This window comes from Nymphaea colorata, chromosome 1, assembly GCF_008831285.2.
Source record: "Nymphaea colorata isolate Beijing-Zhang1983 chromosome 1, ASM883128v2, whole genome shotgun sequence".
Lineage (NCBI taxonomy): Eukaryota > Viridiplantae > Streptophyta > Magnoliopsida > Nymphaeales > Nymphaeaceae > Nymphaea > Nymphaea colorata.
This window is the reverse complement of record NC_045138.2, coordinates 30,630,702-30,652,774: the sequence shown is the minus strand read 5'-3', so window position 1 is coordinate 30,652,774 and position 22,073 is coordinate 30,630,702. Positions and strand designations below refer to the sequence as shown.

General features: G+C 41.3%; 1 protein-coding gene and 1 pseudogene across 1 annotated transcript; both read right to left on the bottom strand.

Annotated features, from left to right (window-relative positions):
- Nucleotides 1–850: 850 nt before the first annotated feature.
- Nucleotides 851–944, bottom strand: LOC116246510 (U6 spliceosomal RNA; annotated as a pseudogene).
- A 15,804-nt stretch (nt 945–16,748) lies between these two features.
- LOC116246021 (cytochrome P450 734A1-like) lies at nt 16,749–20,226 on the bottom strand. The gene is made up of 5 exons (XM_031617693.2): nt 19,405–20,226; nt 18,890–19,113; nt 18,562–18,815; nt 18,049–18,472; nt 16,749–17,367 (listed from the first exon to the last, which is right to left on the bottom strand). The coding sequence occupies exons 1-5, from the start codon at nt 19,676–19,678 to the stop codon at nt 16,909–16,911; spliced, it is 1,635 nt and encodes a 544-aa protein (XP_031473553.1). The 5' UTR covers nt 19,679–20,226; the 3' UTR covers nt 16,749–16,908.
- Nucleotides 20,227–22,073: the final 1,847 nt, after the last annotated feature.

Here is a 22,073-nt window from a genome sequence, read left to right as displayed (position 1 = left end):
TAAAATTCTGATATGTGTGGTCCGTTTATATACATCGGAAATCCTATCTTATCACGTATAAGTTGGATTATCAGTGATTTCTCATTTAAAACTAAACCATGCAGATGTGTTGTATATTATTTAAATTTTTATGGAATCAATATTAGTTAGTTTGAACTAATTTTTACATATCTGATTTATTTTCTTGCAAATTTCATAACCAAAACATTACAAACAAAACGTAAAAGTGATATCATTTAAGCGTATAATTAAGACACCGTAAAAGTTTAATTATCATCGCCAGAATTTCTGTAGCTTGATGCAATGTTGATTCTCGATCCTAACAGTATTGAAAAATCAATTATTGATTTTTGCAGCTTAGTTATCAACTTATTGGTTTGACCAATTCGAGTACATTAGCTTAAGCATTCCTTTGTACAGATTTAATCAGTTCAACTACATTGAGCAAAGGCTGACACTTTCTCTGGTTTTTTTTTGAAATGCCTTTGAATTCAAGCTCGCTTAATGCATGAGAATTTGTTAAGAGTACAAGTTATCATGTCTTTGTAAAGATCAAGGTCGCTTTGTTAACGAAGCTCAAATTTAGATAAATGTACACCAAAAAAAGAAGATTTGTTAAGAATGAATTTATCTTGTCAATTCAAGCTCATTTTGTGGATGAAACTTAAAGATGAAAACAATTTGCACCAAAGTTTGTCCCTCATAGGGTGTTTGGTAACAGATGCTATATAACGATATTCTATGAATGTGTCTATCTTTTAGAACACATTCACGGAACACCATGTTCCAAATCGTGTCATCCTAGTGCAGGAATAAGATTTTTTTTTTTTTAATCTTAAACTTCACTGTTGAATACGGGGAAGAAAAAAGTGTGTCATCTTGCGCAGGGGCCATACTAATCTTCTCTGTATCGTTCCAATTCTATCAGATGCCTCCGAAAAGACATTGAGAAGGAAGAAAACATTATTTGAAACTCAAGGAAAACAAGCAGGAAAGCAAATAAACAAGCTAGCAAAAATAAAAAATGCAAACATGGTCTCCTTTATAAATGGACCCGAAGAATAGATAGGAAAATAATGGATCAGTGAATCTGATTTTAAATGCATAAATCTGGATAAACTTGAATTCATATGCATGGAACTGGATTGTATTTACAATTTGAATATGAACAAGGACTCAGTATGCAACACAAATCACAAATATGTGCAGCTGAACCATTGTCACGACCTTTTGTCAATAAGGTTAATCTTATGAGAATAAATGTTTTAAGAACATAATGTTCTTCTTACCCAATGTCCTCCAAGAGTATGTTTGATTTGTTGCTTTCAGATCTGGTAGAACAATAAAAGGGCATTTGGTAACAGGAATGTTTGTTCTTTGAAACACTATAGTCCATGAATCCGTTTGAAGAAAATATGGGCATATTGATCAGGAAGTAGAGAACAAATTTCATGGCCTACTTATCAACTATGCCCGGCAAGTAGAGAACGGATATATGAATAAAGTGCCATTATTCCAAAGTATTGCAATGCACGATGTGAGCCATCAGTTTAGAGAGAGAAAGAGAGATGCTATATATGACGCATGCTGACAAGAATTGGTTTCTAATAAATAATATGTACACATATATATTATATCGTGTGCATATATGTAGATGATATTTCTAGTGTTTGGACAATAAAAAAAACGCACTTACTTGCAAAGAAATGGAATTTGTGAGAGGGCAGGTGGGTGATATATCTATATCGCCCTTTTCATGAACTATTTTCTTATTCTTGTTCAAAACTAATTGATAGCATTGTTTTTTTTTTTTAATTTATGAGATGCGAATACATTTTTATTGGAGTTGAGTTCATAATTGTTTTCGAACTGTGTATTTTGCAATTAGACCAGCATGGACGAAATGTGGAATATTAATTCCAATGACATATGCATATCAATCATGTTGTCTGGTGATTTAAATTATGTCTCTTAACCTATCAGCACAAACAGTAGATTCAGAGTATATACACAGTGACAGAAAGTACCATGAAAATATTTTTAGATAAGATGTTGTGGGAACAGAAAGCTAAACCATTAATCTTTGAGTTCATCATGGACGCACTTCTCTAATTTCTTTAAACAAACCAACAGGAGATGATCTTCAGCCTCAAAATCCCTTCGATCAATATGGAAGTCATAAATTTATGTAAACATGGAAGAAACATGATTTCGATGTCAATATTTTTTTTTTTAACCGAAAGGCATAGAGAGTACTCGCTGGTCGACATGAAGGTTGGTGAAATAGGCTGAAGCAGACATGCAGCGCACTTCAACTTTTGTAATTAGAACTGATGTCTGCATAATATCAAGCAAATATAAACTTTAGAGGGCTAAAACTGAAAATCCGTCGCTGCAAACACCATAATTCATTGCTGCATCATGAACAGTCGCTAATGCTTATGTGACAACTGTTTTATAGTGATAAATTTTTAATTTTTAGTTATCTAACAACATCCAAACAAACACAATACACACACAAGTGTATGTGTGTGAGAGAAAAGGTGAATGGATGCATGGATGCATGCATGCATGCATGTGCATGCGTGTGTGAGGGAACTATTTATGGAGCATGAGAATTGCAAACAAGAAATGACAAGAGGCATGACTAATATCACTAATATCAAAATGAGAGTAAAGTGGGAATATGTGTGTGTGCATGTGTGTGGGTGTGTGAAAGGACTTCACGGTTCCACCTTTCTGAAGTGATCTTGTTTATACTCTGCAATCAGTTTCAGCCTGTTTGGTTTCATCAAGGACTAACTGATACGGATCGGGTTTTGATCCAAGGAATTTGATACTGGATCAAAGAGAGATGAATTGGATCTGGACCAGATCCAATCAAGCCCCAGGTTTTTTTTTGTGAATCAAAAACTATATTCATCATGCTCATTCTACAAGCTATATTATTAAAATATACAAACACCAGTCCATATAATTAAAAGGTAAACTGTCTCATCCAAAGAGGAGGTGTCTCTTTCTATGCCACTAGAATTGGGTTCCATATATAGGGCTACCCACTAGCTCTAGCTCCGAATATACACACACACAGACACACACACGCACGCACGCACAAGCAAGACAATAATTGGGCAAAATCAATGTAGCGCTAGTCCCATCTTTTCATCTCCAAAAGTGGTGACATTTTTTAAGTGGTAGGTGTAGGAGTTAGGCATGGGGACATTATTTTAGGGTTTGAGGCCTCAAAGTGAAGCTGAATTCATTGCATTGGGGTGTAGGTGTTGAGTAGCTTGCACTCATCTTGTTCGAGTCTTGCAGTGCATTGCTTCTGCTACATGCAGCAAGAAGTACGAGCATTAGGAGCCACTGCATGTGCTAATAAAGGCCGGTTGTCGGTATCCCTTGTTCCCGGTTCGATTCCTTTTAACTTCATCAAGTTTAATTTCAGTGCGAGTTCAATACGAGATTTTGACAGATAGAGTATAGGGGAAACGAATGTGACTTATTTAGGTACGGCCTTCTATTTATTATGCTGTTTCTTACAACGTTTTCTTTTCATGGAGACTATATATATATATATGTATATAGAGAGAGAGAGAGAGAGAGAGAGATTGCAGCTCTAGTTGTAGAGTGTGTTATGGGGAAGTTACTTTATCTCCAGCGATTCAAAGATGGTAAGCAATATGGTGTTAGGTAGAAGTCCATGTTCCACCATTAGATCATCACATTCGTTACCTCTATACTGTATCAGTCAAGGTCTCATATTAAATTTGGGTCGCTCTTTGTAGTTGTGATAAAGCTTCGTGAATTAAAAAGATAATATAAACAAAAGAAAGCTGGCACAACATCTACAATCCAAATGATAGATGGTCGATCTGTAGTGATTAAGTACTTCACATAATAGATCGCCATGTGTGTATATATATATATATATATATATAGAGAGAGAGAGAGAGAGAGAGAGAGAGAACCATGTGTAAGAAAGATTCAAAATCTGAAACATAATATTCTATATTTTTGTTTAAATGTAAAAAAGTATAACAGGTAGAATCTGATCAGGATCAGAAAAACTTGAGACTGTTGAAGAAAAGTTGCTGTCTATCATCACATGCATACGTGACTTGGTAGTGAAGAAAACTACTTGATCTCCTGATTAACAAAAAGTAACGAGTTTTTGTGTATAAGTAAATGTGCAAACCATTCTTTTTCTACTCCTTCGTAAATCTCCCGCACAAACAGGGGAGGTTGAGTCTCTGTCTCTCTTGCTCTTCGATCTCTTTGGTGCAGGAAACATCTTGATTGAGTAAATGTGTAAATGTGAAGACTAGGTAAACTGATTTATAAACCATTCATACATCAATCAAGTTAAACCCGGGACTCATAATCAATCTACATATATGTAATCATCTTATATATTTGTTTAATGTTTACTAAAGGAACACCGGTCTTTTGGGTAAGACCTTAGAGGCCTTACCCTTATGCTTAGATTCTGGCTTTCTTTGGGTCTTAGATGGACATATAGTACATTATTCAACTCGATTACAGTGTTTGCAGCCCATAGGAATAACACGCTGGATAGTGACGATGACCACATGATTGAAACCTCAAACCCGATGAGTGCGAGCCACCTTGCCACCCGGTTGTGCATGGTTCCTTTGAGGCTTATAGTCATCACATTTGCTCATTGAGAAGATACATGCATATAGTCTGAAACTTGCATTAGTCATGATCATGACTTAAACTTCTCTCCTAGATGGCAGCTTGGCCGACAAGACCTTGCTCCAATTAGTCACTAGTTTGATGATCCCATGGGGAATTGAATGCACAATGTTTTTGAGTACACATGTAAAACCGCAATTCGTCGGAGTCACATGGGCGCGCGACCAGGTGGTGGGATCTCTGTATCTGAAAGAAAAGTTAAAAGTAGCAGAAGTGAGGATGAGAAAGTGTTTGAGTTTACATTTTTGATAAGGCATTTGTTCCACAAAGATGCAGTATGAGGTTTAATTGATAGCTATGACAGAGGCTGCCTTTGAGCCCAACCAGACCGTCGAGGCCCATTTCGCATTGATCAAGTTAGGTCCCCATGGTTGGCTCAAACCTGGGCCAAGGTCCCCACATGTTGCTTGCCAAATTGTTCTAGTACAACAGAGCCCCACAATGGCTGCAACATGACTCCAAGGAGAGGGAAGTGAAGGCATCAGCACACATTGGCCCAACACAGAGGGAACAGCACCCACACCAGCATGGCCCCTTCTTGCCTCAGCCTTTAACTCCAGGGCCCCATGTTATGGTTGCGGAGTAAGTTCTAAGATGGTGACGGCGCGGAGCAAATTTCTCCGTTGTCGGCCCGCGGCCGAGATGAACAGTTTGTCCACCGATTTGATTTGAGTACCGGATAATTCAGGCCGATGACTGTCGACCAGGAGATTTGTTCCATGCAGCTAGGCTCCGGCCAGTTTGTCCCGAGGATGTGTCATTGTATATCTACTTCTCCTTAGTAGTTAGAAGGAGATGGATCAGGACCATGTTGAGTCTAATTAAGACACTATGACAGCATGCATGATCATCCCAAACAGAAGAATTGGGAGATCATGCACATTTTTGGTACTTATTACACATGTATATAAGGATATCTAGTCAAAGAACATTTACATATATGAGGAATCATGAAGGGCATTAATGCGGACTGTGAAATATGGCAGTTGTTGTGCTTGCATTTTCTGTACTCTTGCAGCTTAGAAACGTAAAAAGCACCAACATCGAGTCCCGCCATATATATATCCCATTCATCTGAAATTGATTACCAAGAAACTGGAGTTTGCTTCTTCAGGAATTCAGGCATCAGATCACGATGACCAAATCCGTTTAATAATCCAAATTTCATGAACAAAAAAGTACTAAACAAACATCAATGCATCGTGGAAGAAAAAATCTGGATTCCAATCTAAATATATACCCACGACTAACTAAGTTGGCTGCGCTAATTAAACACTTAGACGGCGGTCTCCGGCCGGTCTTTTCTCGCTCAGCGTGCTATCTTTCTAGCGCCCGCAGGGCGGAGGCAGGAGGGGGGGTTGGCAGGGGCCATGGCCCCTCCTCAGATTTAAAAAAAAAAAAAAATTATTTGTAATTTTAAAAAATTATATTTTGACGCTTGTTAAAATTTTGAAACTATAGTTTTGTCTCTGCAATGAAAGTTCTTGTTTCTCCGGCGACTGCCACCTAATAGCCTTCATCCCTCATGGTGTTGGAGCTGACCCACCAAGCCAGGCAAAAGAAGGAGCCCAAGGCAGGGTCTACAACCATTATCATGAATGAAATGTCCACTGTGTTATCTTTTCACTCTTTAGCTCAATCTGGTCCGCATATCTTGGAAGACATACATGGAACTCAACCAGTTCAAAAAATTTAAAAGATGGTAGTTCTTATCTTTACATGTTGGGTCATTTTCATGGCATATATGATGCCACCGTCGCCGTCGCTGTCATCGTCTTCTCCTTCTAGTAATACAGAGAGCAGAATGAAAAAGCCCATCAGCAGGCAAAAACAAATAATAGTCTGCTTGTTTCTTGTCCTCTTCTGCTTTATGATTATTTTCTTCTTAGCATAACAAAGACTGATGATAGACTCAACAATTAGCATGATTGGCTATGGAGAGAAAGCGGATGCTGAATTCCTGCTGCAGCAAATGTGGCTTTGGCTGCATCATTATCAGAAACCAGCTGGAATCGGCCATATTCACAAACTTGACAACTCAGGAGGGACAGGATATGACCCATCATAAGAAAAAGAATTAAAATATGTGAACTTAGAATGATGAAACCCAAAATAGATGTTGAATAATGAACTTAGAATTCTACAATATGGATCCCATGCTCCATTTACTAACCTGTGAAACGTGTGATTTGTCTCTGAGATTCAAATACATTCTTATTATATGTATTTTCAGCAGTCCCTGACTGCCTTCACCACCTACTCAAAGATTTACGTATTCAGTCTCAATCTTGTGAATCTCAAACTTGAGAAAAAGAGTATAATGTGTCAAAATCCAAAAAGGAAGAAGCATAAACAACGGCCGATAGAATGATGCTGTCAATTCTTTCCCGCTTGATCTAGAAAGGAAATTAAGCTTGGTAGTCCAATAGGGACACGCACATGATGAGAATTTAATACCCAACAAATGGAAGGAACAGCAATTAATGCTTGAAAACTACTGCTTAAAAAGACGGCTGGTGGGATGAAATTTCTAGTTAAGGTAATCTATAACATTAAAGTTTCGTTGTGGAGATTGTCATAACTTTATATATTTTCATCTGTCGACAATGTTAGTTAGTTAATTGCAGAGTGGCATTTCGCAATGGGCAGTAGAGAAACGAACACAATGCACAGCATTAAGTGCCTGACAGTAATAGATTATGAAAAAAATCAAAATATTATGCCGCTTCAAAACTTGTTGGAGTTACATTAATATGGCAACGAGGTTTCAAAAGGTACCCAAGAAAAATAATTTGAATATATACCTACTGAATTAGTCTAGAGTTAAATGCCAACCAATTAGCATTTGTGCTGTCATATTAGGATACTATGAGAGAAGGGAGAGAGAGAGAGAGAAAGAGAGTTCTCAATCTTCCTGAAAACAAGGCTGAAGCAGACAATAAGAACAGTGGATGAGAAAGAGAACTCTGAATCTGCCGGTTGAGGCAGCCAATAAGAACAGTGGATCATGGGTAGCTGAGAAAAGCAAGAAGCGCTATAAAGCAACAATTACCAACAATTTCAACTTAATTAGGTTAGCTTAGTAGCGGCAATACAAAAGAAAAAGCAGAAAAAGGAGTAGGCTAATAGGACAAGTTCAGGTCATGATGTATACTTTCATCAACTGCCAATTATTAGAGTGCATAAACTTTTTATAGATTGTCACACACACACACACATATATATATTAATGAATACATCCAAAATTTCTAGGCACATGCAAATCAAAATAGATGAGAGAGGGAGAGAGAGCAGAACTGGTTTAGAGATACAAAATAACAGATAATCCAATTATTGCATTTTACAATATGTTAGGATGAAAAAGGAAGAACTTTGGAGCGATCGATTGTGTATCGATATTATTTGAATGACACATAATTTTTGGACTGTGTCATTCTGTAGCGAAGGGAGATGAAGAAAGGCTTGGCCGTGGCTAGAAGCTGGGCTCCACGGTTTTAATATGGAGACAGAGGCTGTTTTAATGGGACAAAACATGGACCATGACATTCTCATTATTTTTCTGGGAAGTGTCTTTGCAAATAAACCACGCTGATGCTTTCAATTTCTTTTTTTCTTTTTGGTGGCAAATTTAAGATGTTGGCACTGCCGGACTGTTACTGGCCGTGGCTGTCGGACAACTAGCAACGCGTTAAACCCCACATATTCTGTGAGGAACAGAGTTGGTGAAGACATTCAAACTGTGTGGACCTCAGTGAATGTTTTGGTCAATGTTGTGAAAATGAGTTACTGAATCAAATCGGCGATCTTGCCACAACTCATTCTGCCATTACATTTTTATTGGAAGTACTTGAAGTCCAGCTGCCCATTGATTGGATTTTGCGGCAACCTGTTCCGTGCTACTGGTGTGTCGTCAGTTCAATTCCTATGAGCGTTACTCTCCTATGCCCTTGAACTTGAAGGGAAAGTGTGATCCTAAGGTGATGACCCTCCCCTAGGCATTAATGCAACCATGATACATGAAGCAAGCAGAAGGGGTAGGGATGTACATTGAGCAAACACCAAGCTCAGCTCAAGTCATATATTGCTTCGCTCAAGCTTGACCCGATAAAGAAAGTCGGAGCTCAAGGTGAACTTGTTTAAGCTTAAGCCACTTTATTCTTATTTAAAAAAAATGAAGATGAAAACCACAAAATGGTATGAAAACTACTGACTGATATGCCCTTTGGATTAGCAAACAAGGAAGATACAAGCCGAGTCAAGTTTAAATAAGTCGAAATCATGCAGTTTTAATTTATAACTCGAGTTTTAATTCAAACTTGAACTCGACTCTCGACTCATTTATTAAATGAATCAAGTTCGAGTCCATCTTACATGAGCGAGTTCGAACCAAGCCCTGATCCCCAAGTTGGCGTGGCACATCTGCTTATAGAAGGAGAGGGGAAGGCAGCCTTCTTTTTTTTTATATAGATTGGTAATAAGTCTTTCGCTCACCTGAAAGGTCAGACCCCCGTTGATTATTTGTTTAAAACTTTATATATGGTCGTTTGTTCATAGATTTATATGGTAACTATCCAATTATATTATTTGTCCAAAAAAAGGGTCACAACTACAACCAACTATATTCAATTCACTAAAATGCCAAAATATGCCTTTTATTAATTAATTTTTTCTTAAAAAAGTCAATCAAGTATAATTTTTTGAAAAAAGAGAAAATTAACTGCTTGTCTCGAAACTTGCGTGTACCCGCAAATCTTGGGGACAATAGATTATGGATGGAGGTTGGCATATATACATCGCCCCGTACGACTGCACATATGGCTGCATATGATATGTGGAGCATCTTCTGGTTAGGTTTGTTAGAGAGAAAGAAGGAGCTCTCCTTTCTCTAAAATGTGAGAGCCTCTGTTCGATGTGATGCGCTGTGACGCATCGGCAAGGCTACGGCCGGCCGGCCGGCCGGTGACAGTCTCTCCCCTCTTTAAAAGGAGAGCATCTTGCGCCAATGTAGAGAGAAGAAGAGGACAGTGCTCAAAGCAAGAGACAGGCATATTGTGCCAAAGTACCTTGTTATGACACTCTTCCTGCTTCATATCTTGAGCAGGCAGCAGTAAGTGATTTAGAGAGAGAGAGAGGTGCCGCTTGGATTCTTTGCTCAACGACAGCGAGCAGAGCTTATGGACTGCACAGACACCCACAGATCATTACCGTATGTTGTCAGCTCTTGAGAGAGAGAGAGAGAGAGAGCCAGCCAGGCAGCAGAATTTGGCCTTTGCGCGTATGGGCTTTTGCACCTACTGATTATTGTCATGTACTGTCTTCTTATGCATGTCTCTATCAGTTTATTTTTTCATGAATTTCCGTAGTATGCATAAATGCAAAAGACTATATATATAAAGAAAAGATCAATTAAAAAGAAGGATATGACGTTAAACTGTTAAAAACTTCATGGGATCGAATTTATAAGAGAGAAAGCGAGAGAGGGTGTTTCATCCTTGGCTTGTCTGCTCATGCTTCACTACCAATAATCAATCACAATGCACAACGAATGATTTTTTGTGGACCTAGGTGCAGCTAGGCTTGTGGGGCGCCCAATTGCCCACACGAGCCTGCATTTATTTTATTTACATATTGGTGCCCCTCAATTGCGGATTATGGTTTTCAGAAAAACCAAAACTTTGGACCCATACTCTCATGTCCGGGTTTTATTAAATGCAGCCGTTTTTCTTTTGAAAGCACAATTTGCCTTATCAAATCAAACAAGTAGGAGACATGCTTTTGTCTAGGACTTGGTTGGGACAAAGTCTGCTTGATCACCTTGATAACTAGCTTCCATGAACTAGTTTGACGAAATTAATTATGGACCCCATGCTTGAACCGTTTTATGTCACCAATCATCAAAAAGTAAGGATAAATAGTTTGGGCTCCCAGAAATCAAATTATCTGCTTGCTCCAAAAGTCGCCGGAATAATTAGTTGGCCTGCACATTAATGCTTCTCCGACCAGTAGGACCTACCGGCCAGAGAGGATTCTCCGGCCGCAATTACCAAAAGATGGCTTCCACTGGTTTTTTTTTGCTTCTTAATCTCTTTCCGTTTCAAAATCTTCAGCTATTGCTTGCTATATCTCGATTTCACTTGGAAGAAATTATATGGGTGGAGTATGCCATAAATTTCATCAAATCCTGTTAAGAAGAGCACTTTTCCAAGAAAAGAATTCAATAAACAGTTGGGTAGTAGAGAAAGAGAGAGAGCTCACAAGTTGCTTGTATTCTCCTGTTTAGGCCATTAGTGGGAGTCTAGCTAATTCCAGCTTGCCAATAAAGAAATATAAAAGCAATGTGATTTCACTGACATGAACTCACAAATCAATGAGGGCAAGGGCCAATTATGGTATTCAACAAAATGATGATATGACTAGAGAAAATGGGTGGAACATTGGAGTTGATGACATGATGTGATGTGTAGAATGCAGCTGATGTGAAGGCTCTAGGTAGTGCAAATGGAAGGCATGCAAAAGATGATACATGATGTGGTAGGGTAGTAATGGCTAAGAGTACATTTTTCCTCATCCCTTATTAGGCAACATATTGCTTTCCCTGCTCACCCACTGCCTAGCTTTTCCTGGGTATGCCACTGTTCAAGTACTTTTACCATCTTTCATATGTTCCACTCTTCCATATAGTTTAGAGTTGGTGAAAAGACCATATAGCACACATTGTGAACCAGTTAGAGTTTTCATCCCTCATCATTTTCAGGTTCTTAGTGTGAAAAATCTGTCAGTTGGAAAGCTGCGGAATGAGCAGCTAGCTTATCAAGCAGAATTGACTGTGGACATCAACAAGAAGGTTTTTCAGTTATCTTAATTTCCAGAAGTACTTTGGTCAGAAGACTTTAGTACAAAATTTTGCATAATATTTTAAAGCATAGGATTATTGAACACATAGTTAAAGAGCATCATGTTCTTGTCCTAAGAAAAATAGTGTGCTTATGTATAAATCACAATATGCCTTCTAACTTAAGAACATGGTCCTCCTAAAACATGTGCTACCAGAATACATTGCTCTTCTTATCAATTAATGTCTTTAGGAAGCTACATTTAAACACGACATGCATGTTAGGTTCATTTTGCTTGTTTGTTGGACCGATGCATGCATGAGCATCATGTGGCTAAGGCTTATACAAATTATAACGTCCAAAACTCACTATTATTTGATTTGATGGCATTCATCTAAGTCCCTTATCTTAGTCAGCCATGTTGACGAGGGTTGCCAACTTCGGCAAAATTTATAACAAAGCGCACTCCTATCCTTGATATCTTCATTCAAAGAACTCCATCTTCTCTATATTTTTTAAGAAGTTGACTTGTCTAACTCTGTGATGTAGTGGAGGAATGAAAATAAGAGAAAGAGAGTTTATCTTTTTCTTATGTGGGCATAGGCCCTTTAGGTCAAACGATCTACAAATGATGCTTTTTTTTTCATATCTTAGCTTTGTCCCTACTAATCTTCTTCCACTCAATCTATTATTTAGTTGTATGGAATATGCTCTTTATGTGGATAGGTGTATATGCAGTTTATCAAATCAAATCTTGCAAACAAAATTGCGATCTTTCTTTTATTAACAAATTGGCGTATTGGCATTTCCATCTTCTTGTAGTGCATCTTTTGGCAAGTCCCGACAATTTTGTGCCTGTTAAAAACATTGTTGGTTTTATAATTTGATCTTTTCGTTGCACATTTTCTCGTAAGTGCGTGATCATTTTCAACTCAATTATGCCGTGATCAGTGACTTTCTAATCATTATCAACGTTTGTGAATCCGTAATGTGCATTTGTTAATTGCAAGTTGGAGGTTTACTTTATTCAATTTTGACTCGAGTGCGAGCATGGTAATCCTTAACGTAAAGGGAAGAATCGGAGAAGATTTTCAACTATAATCTTTTCTCACTTGATGGATAGACGAGGTCACTTTCTTATCCGTGAAATCTATGAAATCTACTGCAGATATCTTTATTTAAAATTTGATCCACTAACTCCACGGTATACATGTGTGAATAAGCGATTATATTGTTTGGCTGACCACAATTAGGTCAGCAACAACTAGATTATGCCATTGGATTTGTATGCTGCCTTTGTCGCATGTTGATGAATAATGCATTTATTTTCTTGAATACGAAAGCAATACAACTATACAACTAGGGCTACACACGAGCCAACTCAAAAAACTTGATCTCGGCTGAAACTTGTGTTGAACTCCATAGAACAAACTCGAGCTGAACATGATTGTATAGCAACAAGCTCGAGCTCGACTTGCTTAACTCGTTTAACTTGCTTCAGTTAAGCTACCTAGTTTCTATTAACTTGTCTAATTCGTCAACTTGTTTAACTCATTGACTCATTTAACTAGCTCAACTATGATGAACTGTTTTAACGTAGTTGAGTTGAGCGAGCCGAGCCGAGTTTAAATAAGTCGAGTCTGTACAACTCGAACTCAATTCGTTTAACATTTTGACTGTAAATTTAAACTCGAACTCAATTTATTTATGAGAAGGTTGAGCTCGATATGAGTTTTTTCGAGCAAATTCGAGTCGAACCCTAGTTGGCACGACTTGTTGTGCAGACTATAACAACCTAAAACAAAGCTAACCCAAATATGGTCCATCCCAATTGGCTTAGTGCGTGAAAAATATTACTAAATTAAGATTACACAATAAGATCACTTAGTGGGATTGAACATGCATGCAGGCCTATTTAAAATTAGTATCAGAGCCAAATTCAACCATTCGAAGCAACAGAAGGATAAAGAATCAAAATCACAAATATAGTTGCACAATGATTTACACTTAATTAACTAAAACTCCAGGCAACCCGCAATGGTTGAACGAACAAAAAATTAGTTGAACTAGCAACTAGATCCATTGTAGCAGTTGCATGGGCAGTGCCTCCATAGATAAAACTTGTTGGTCCTCTCGTCTTGTCTTACCTGCCCTCTGGCTCATATGGGTCTCCGCCTCTAGAGCCAAGGTCCGTTGAGTTCTACCATACAGAGCTAGCCACAGCTATGACAAGTTAAATCAGCTAGGCCAGGTTTCCCCTCCCCAAGGGATCGCTTCCCCGTTAAATTGAAGAGGCATGTGCTTCACAGTGTGAAGATTTCCCGGAGATATTCTCACCTGCCTCAATATGGGCATGCCGGCCGGCCAACACCCAAAAGAGACGCTTGGCAATATCATCATACTCCATCTTGTCATCGTCTCTAGTGCTTTCATGATGCTGACGGGAGGTCTCCTTCTTTCAAAAGATGGTGCGGACCTGATGTGACAACAAAAACTGAGCAATTATCAACGCAAAGAATCTCCCCTTTTAAGTGTTTGAGAGAAGAAAGAAGGGCCTAGCTAGAGGCTTATAGCCTTTTACACGTCTGTACAATGCTGCTGAAAACCCGTTGAAAGATCGAAACAGGCTTTTGATCCACAATAGTACAATCTGTGAGCAAATTGTTACTAATTTGCGAGTAATTGACATGAAATGATGTTCTATGAGCATGGGAAAAGATGTGAAAGATGAAGCAGAATCACTGATCATTAGATGGTGGCAGATCAAGGCAATATTGTCACTGTCGGCACATATAACGACGCCGCTTCCCGGTACTTGTAACTAAACTCTGCTGCTTTTCTCATGGTTGAGAAGGGAAATGCCTTCTAGTCTTGCCTGCGTGACCAATCTATGAGCTATAGCGACAACATTTAATGACGGCTTTTCTCATGGTTGAGAAGGGAAATGCCTTCTAGTCTTGCCTGCGTGACCAATCTATGAGCTATAGCGACAACATTTAATGACGCTAATAGATAATATTTATAGCAACTCACCCTAAGGTATTGCTCCCTAGGGTTTCTCCTTTTAAAGGGTCGTCATGTTCCTTCTCTTTGTCTTTAGGATCCAGAGTTACGTTGGATAGTGCAAGAAATCAACAAGTATTTAAGTTGGCTATGTAATAGTCATATGCAACCATTGAGCCAAGCTAGTGCGCCAACCCTTAGAGGTTTCAGGGGTTGTAGTCATTAAAAAAAATAAAAGAGAAAAAAAAATGTTTCATATGTCTATCTCCAAATGTTACGCTTTACATCACACCGAAAAGTGGGGACACACCGACTTCCGCTAGTGATTGGTAGGAAGCACGTAGCTTGTTAAAATAGCATGGGCTCCAACCACCCATTATGCCAATGTGGGAAAGCATTGGCTAACTAATCTGCGGCATGGGACCCAACTCAACACCGAAGTAGCTCTAAACCCTAGGAGTAGCGGAGGGGCCATAGGACAGGATTTCATCTTTGTTCACCAAAAACTTTCTATGGTACATGCATTTGACATATAAATGCTAGCTACCAATAAGATATACCCACTTGTTGAAAACTCGATCCAAGCCTTGGACAAGGTTTCTTCTCCCGTTTTCTCAGAGCAGGAGCATGGGCGACGGCTCTTAGAGTTCAAGGGAGCTCTTCTGTCTAACTTTGCATGGTTGCAAGATCAACGATTAAACCAACAAACATGTCTCTCACCCCGATCGAGATAGTGACACCATTATTGAGATTTGAGTAGAGGAATGCAACTGCTATAAATAAACCAACTTGCAGGAAGGGACATAAATGCCCGAAAATGTACCAGAGTTATGTTAAAATATCTTTCTAGATACCTAATCACATAAAAAATTTGATCATTCAACTAACTGTGGTGCCCTTTAAATGCGAGACTGCATAAATTATGCTAAGAAGCTACCAACATGAAACTCGAAACTTTATTTTGAACATGGAGCAAGAAGAAGAGTGTGGACAGGGGAATTGAAACATGGCAGCCGATAACAAAACAAAATCCAATAAATGGTTTGTGACAGAATTCACTTGGCTTTAGTGCCCATTTGTAGATATTTTAAACGGTGGCTCCATTTGGACGGCAAGATTCAGCAATAATTCCTGGGGCAGAAAAATGATTTGTGTCCTTTTTTTGCGGTATCTTTTGCGGGAGAATGAGATTGGCATGTCTTTTCTCTCTCTCTCTCTCTCATCTTTTGAAGTTTTCAGTACGCCATGTTTTCCTGCTTCTGAGAACTCATCTCTCTTTCATCAGAACTGCGTCATGGTTTTGTTTCTTCATGCTCTGCTTTTCGGTCGCGGATTTTTTACATGCATGCAAGGTGTGGAGAGATGACTGATCTCCTCTCCCTGAGAAACTAACAATTATGTGCCAATGAGATGCTTGCGTTTGCTGCCAAAACATCTTTGATAATGTGAGGTGGGACCCAACAGAGCAGTGGGGCCGGCGAAGTCGCCCGCCGGTCAGAGGGCGCCGGACCCAGTAGGTGGACTTTGCATCTCTGAGAAGGTTCTTGGAGTACAAAAGAATGACAATAATGTCGTTTTTTTAAAAGGAGCAGCATGGTTGTTGCCGTCTTTTTTATACATGGACTAATTATTAATGACTTACAGTACTCAGCAGTCTTGGGAATATTGAGCTTCCGACGGAGAAATGGTAGTTGTTTCTTTAACAAGGAGATTGTGGTGCAGGGGATTTGGATTTGCCAGGATCTGATGCAAGACGATTTTGGGTTTTTGGAGAATCTCTTTTCACACCCTGCCGGTTATTAGGCAGAATGATCTGCTGCTTGCCTGCAAAATTCATGGCGCCCTGTTATATTCACATGAATCGGTGCATTCAATCATGTGATGGTTTGTTGGTAGCCTGAAGTTAGTGGTGTTAATGACAGATCTAAGGATATAGAGCAAGATTTAGCTGGTGGCTTCAAACTCTCATCTTCCTAATCCAAACTGTCGTGCCCAATTTTGATTCAATTTTTCTGGTAACAAGAAACAGGAGCACATCTTTATCCAAATTCTTCATTGCCCGTATCTTCTCTGTGAGTAATCTTCTCTGTGAGTAAGCTGAGGCCAAGCAGGCAACCACTTGTCGATTAACAAAACAATCCGGCATTTAAATCTTTAACCCACAAATGAACAAAGACAATCTAGTTGAAGATGTTGGCACCCAACGGTTTATGAATTCATTCATTACTGTAGAAAACATTTTCTCGAAAATTACAAGGTCGTATACAAAACAAAAAAAAATTGTACGTATTGGACTACATACAGGAAAAGGAGAAGACAGGAGAAAGAAGAGCAGATCATGGCGGCGGAGATGCTACGAGGAACGGCGGCGGCTGCCATGGCTAGGCTCCAACGGCTTAAAGGAGATTGGAGCACCGTGTTGCGGGTAAAGCAGCATGAGCACAGACGGGGAGTGCCTATAGGAAGGGGAGAGCCGGAAGGAGAAGCGCTGGAGGATGACAGCGAGCACGATCTTGGCCTGAAGAAGGGCCAGGTTCTGGCCGACGCACGTCCTGGGCCCCAGCCCGAATGGAAGGAAAGCCATCGGGTGCTTCGCCGCCCGCGCCACTCCGTCCGCGAACCGCCCGGGGTTGAACTCGGTCGCGTCGTTCCCCCACAGCCTCGGGTCGTGGTGGACAGCCAGTATCGGAATGAGGAGCTCCGTGCCGGCCGGAATCCGGTAGCCGCCGAGCATAGCGTCGGACTTGGCCCGGCGTATCGCCGCCACCGCGGGTGGGTACAACCTCATCGACTCGTTCAGGATCATGCTTATCTGCGTCCAAACAAAGAACAGGAACACCGAAGTGAAATGTGAGCCGGGCAGCAGAGGCGAGGGTACTGTCATTTTCAGACGGACTCAGGGACAGCTGGGTAATTCCGGCGCAACCGGATGATGTAACGGCTGCTTTGCTAAAAAAACGTGATAAAAACGAGAGCTTTCTTTTTGTTTTGTTTTGCTTTAGGGGCCCCCTGGACTCAAGGGCGTTTTAGTCATTATTCAACCGCATTATTTCTTTCGGGTACCACAAAAATTAACGATTTCTTAAATACTTGGAATTTTGTGTACGTCGGATCTAAGGTTTTTAAACTAAGTAATAAAAGCATTTAACGGATTGACGAAAACGCCCTTCCAGCTGCAGCCCGGCATTCCTCTTCCATCGCGTACTTGAGGTGGGGGAGCGATAACGAACTGCTGTTCCACACAAATGACAAAACTACCCTTCAATCGGCCCCTATCTTATTTTCCCCTTTGGGGTTTTCAAAAAAAAAAAAAAAAAAAACTCTCCTGATGAAATTGAGAACTCTTCCCAATTCGTCTTACTCGAGAAGAAATTTAAAGTTTTTGTTAAATTAGAAATTGTAATATTGTACATTGTATTTTCTATGAAATTTTAAAATTAATTTTGGAAATGAAAAGAAAGAAGAGGGTAGGGCGGGGATATGCCATATATACCGTCTTGAGCTTGTGTATGGAGTCCTTAGTGGGGACGGCACGTGAGCCGCAGTGCTGGAGGACCTCGGCACGTGCCGCCTCCTGCCAGTCGGGGTGCATGGCCAGCAACACTGTCGTCCACGTCAGCATGTTGGACGTCGTCTGCTTGCCTGCGAAGAAGAAGGCCTTGCACTCCTCCACGATGTCATCCGCCGTGAACCTAGCGCCGGCGGCGCCGCCGTTTCCGCTGTCCGGCGACAGAGTGGCGGACCGCTCGCTGGCCGCTATCATCCTCCCCAGCAGGTCATCTTCCTGGCTGAGCTCAGGGTCGTTCCTCCCCGGCTGCTTGATGGCCGCGTACTTCTTCTGTATTAACGCCGCCAGCGATTTCTTGACGTCTCTGTTGAGCCGCCGGGACAGAGCGTTGAGCTTCGTCGGCAGGAATCTGAGACAATGTTCGTCTGCTCAGCCGGGGATTCCTCTCAGTTCTCCCTTTCTCTCTCTCATCGGAACAATTTAAATTTAGATGGGTACCTGTATCCGGGCAGCATGACCTTGTTGAAGGACTCTGCGGCGAACGTCATCTGCTGGCTCTGAAGCCTGAAGACTTCCTTGCCATCTTCGTAGCTACTCGCTCCGAACAGGCTTCTGGTGATGACTTCCCCCGTCAGCCTCTGGAAACGATCCGAGACGTCGATGTCTCTCTCGCCCGAATCCGATTCCGGAGACTCCCGCTCCCATTCCTCAACCATTTGCACGACCGCCTGCCCGATCGCCGGAATCAGCGCCTGGGAGAAAAGACGAGAGGTTAAGGCGGAAGAGGAAAAAGAAGAAGAAAAGCGAGAAAGGGTAGGGGGAATACCTTGAGGTTTTCCATATGGAAGGTTGGGGCGATGATCCGACGGTGGGCAGCCCACTTTTCTCCCTTGAGGCTGAGGAGACCATTGCCTTCGAGCTGGCGAACCAGAGGGTCGGACTCGTACTTCTCGTAGAGCTCCGATTTGGAGAAGAAAATCTCGCGGATGAGCTCGGGGTCGGCGACGGCCAGCCTCGGCGTTGGCCCGAACCATATCAGAAACGTGCCACCTGCGCAAACGTTCCATCTCCAGATCGGTTATCCCAATAGAAGGCGAGAGAGAGACAGAGCCATTAAAACTGTGCAGAGCAGATGGAAAAAAAAGAAGGAAAAGACAATCGGTACAGAGAAAGAGTAAAAAAGAAACAGGGGGAAGTACGAGCTGTCACCGTGAAAACCTTGATAACAAGAAAAAGGAATTGAAAAGAGACAAGCCAATACAACAGGAAAAGCACAAAAGATACGACCCACATCTAGAGAGAGGAACAAAGAGAGAGAGAGAGAGAAAGGGAGAAGAGTACCGTAGATCTTCTTCCAGTGATGGTAGAAGGAGAGGACTCTGGGAAGGATGTTGTGGGAGAGGGGCATGGGGAGGGCGGAGGCGTGAAGCATGATGGAGACCATCTCCCGGACGTTGCCGACGAACGGCCGGTAGGGAGGACCCCTCACCCCCTGCTTCCCGAAGTGGGCTTCTATCATCCGCGGCCGCCACCACACCACCGCCCACGCCTTCACCAACCCCACCCCCAACCCCATCAGAACCACCACCACCCACAAGAAGAACACCTCCCCCATCTCCCTCCCCAAAGAAACAGACACAAGTAAACAGAGAGAAGCAGGGAGCCGAAGTTCTACAGAATCTACACCCTTCTGTCTTTGGTCTGGCCAATGCCGAGCCGCTGACTACTGCTTCCGCTCTCTCACCAGCAGAAGAATTGATGTTGTGGGGGAGGGGGAGAAGTAGAGAGAGCGGGAGGCGGAGGGGCTACTTATAGAAGGAGACGGAGAAGGGGAGAGGAAAGAGCAAGGCCGGCGCCGTTGGGACCGCCGTCGAGCTACGTAGCTCAACTAGGCATAAACTGCGAGGTACAACGTCTGCCTTAATATAATATATAAAAGGAAGAGGTAATATAGTTGGGGGCGAGGAGTGGTGGCTTTCGTGCACGTTAAACAAGGAGCCGGAGCACCTGCTGCCGTTGGATCAGGAAAACCACAGGACAAGATTGAAAGCGGGCCCACCACTCTCTCTCTTCCGGTGGCTGCAAATCTCAGTTCATCCGAGTTCCCTTTTTCCGGTGGCTTTAATAAGAAATGGGAATATCGGAATGAGGTGTCACGGCTTCATGCCCAACGCAGAGACACCCCAATCCCCCTGTACTCGATCCCCTATTTATTGTCCTTCCCGTAGTTAACGCACATTCTTCACAAAGATTAATGCCTTCGAATCGCCCTAAGTTTATGATGGAAATACTTTGTGATCCTTGGTAAGTTTCCTCTTTTAATTCTAGATATTACGATCTTCGATAACATACCTACCTTGTAAGGGGAAGCGTTTGAGTTGGTTCCCATTTTTCGCGGGAAGGCGGACAGGGTCGGGGCCAGACGGACCGGACGCTGGGACCCACTCCTCCTGTCCTAATATACCCTCGACACGCGGGCCCCACGCCTCCCCTGCCTCCACACATCTTTCTCTCTCTAGAACCAATAATTCTAAAAACAAAAAAAGACGATAAATAATAATAACTTTTCCGTGAAGCCCAAATTCCGAAAAGTTTTTGTTGCTCCGGCAGGCAGTGGCATCGGGCGAACCCCTCCCCCCCACAAGGACCCTTTTGTCCTTTTCCTCCTGTCAGCACCGCGGCCAATCATTGAAGGGCAGGTCCTGGCCGACCGGGGCATTTTCGGCATTCAGCAAAATCACTGCCGAAGATTGGGGGTCGGTTTTCTTCTTCCCCGTGGTTGAGACGGATAATAGTTTTCAGGGGATTTTCTTTTCCCGATATTTTGTCGCCGGAAAGAAAAAGAGAGAGGAGGAGAGGAAGGTGAAGTTTGTCGCTCGCACATAGGCGGGGAGTGGCTGACAAGTCAGTGATGCATCTGGGATCAGCCAGCCATCTGCGGGCTCCACATTCCCTTCCAGGCAGGAAAGTTATAACTGTGGTCCTTTTTTTTTTTTTTTTTTTTTGTGAGGGAGTCCACCAAAACAAACCGTTAGAAATTTGATGCCATTTCTTTTGCACATGTACTCATACATGCACATCTGCTGACCTTCCCCTTTATTTTCTCGATTTCAAATTTTTAAATCTTTTTTATAAGTAAAATTAAATCACAATTTATTTATAAAAAACTGCAAAAAATAATGAAAATATTTTTTTTTTTCTAAAAGTGATGTGGTGAAGAAGAGGATTACAACTCACTTGTCTGTCTGACAAAAGAAGTCGAAACCTTGAAGCCTTTGGCTTGCATAGTCAAAAGTAGTCAATTAGGTATCACGTCCCACCGCTAGCTCAACCATCTACGCTATGTTTCTTGAAGCACAAGTCTTGTGTCACTTTGGCCGCATTCAATCTAGTCTAATATTCAATGATGATGTGGTAGTTGAACTTGAACGGTCTTATCAAAAACAGCTTTGGTAGGCATAAGGATGATGAATTGTATCTAGGGCTGCACACAAGCCGAGTCGAACCCGAACTTGGCAGCTTGAACTCGACTCGGCTCAAAAAACTTGGGCTCGGCTCAAACTTGACTCAAGCTCGAACTCGACCCGTTTAACTCATTTAACTCGTTTAGGCGTTAACTCGTGTAAGCATTAACTTGTTCAACTCATGTAACTCATTTAACTCGTGTAACATGTGAAAACGGTTTTCATAATATTATATATAATGAATCGAGTCGAAGTTAAATGAGTTGAGTTTCTGAAACTCAAACCCAACTCGTTTATCGTTTCGAGTATCATTGTAAGTTGAGGAGACGCCGAGTTTTTTCGAGCGAGTTCAAGTCGAACCTGAGTTGGCTCGACTGGTTGTGCAGACCTAATTATATCCACATCAGAATCGTTCGTAAATCAGGTTGACTACAAATATGTTTTTTGTTTAAAATAATTAAAAATCCATGAAATTTAGAAGATTAGTAGTATTAAAAGGGGCAAAGTCGATTCGAATGTGCAGATTCAAACACAAGAATTGATTAT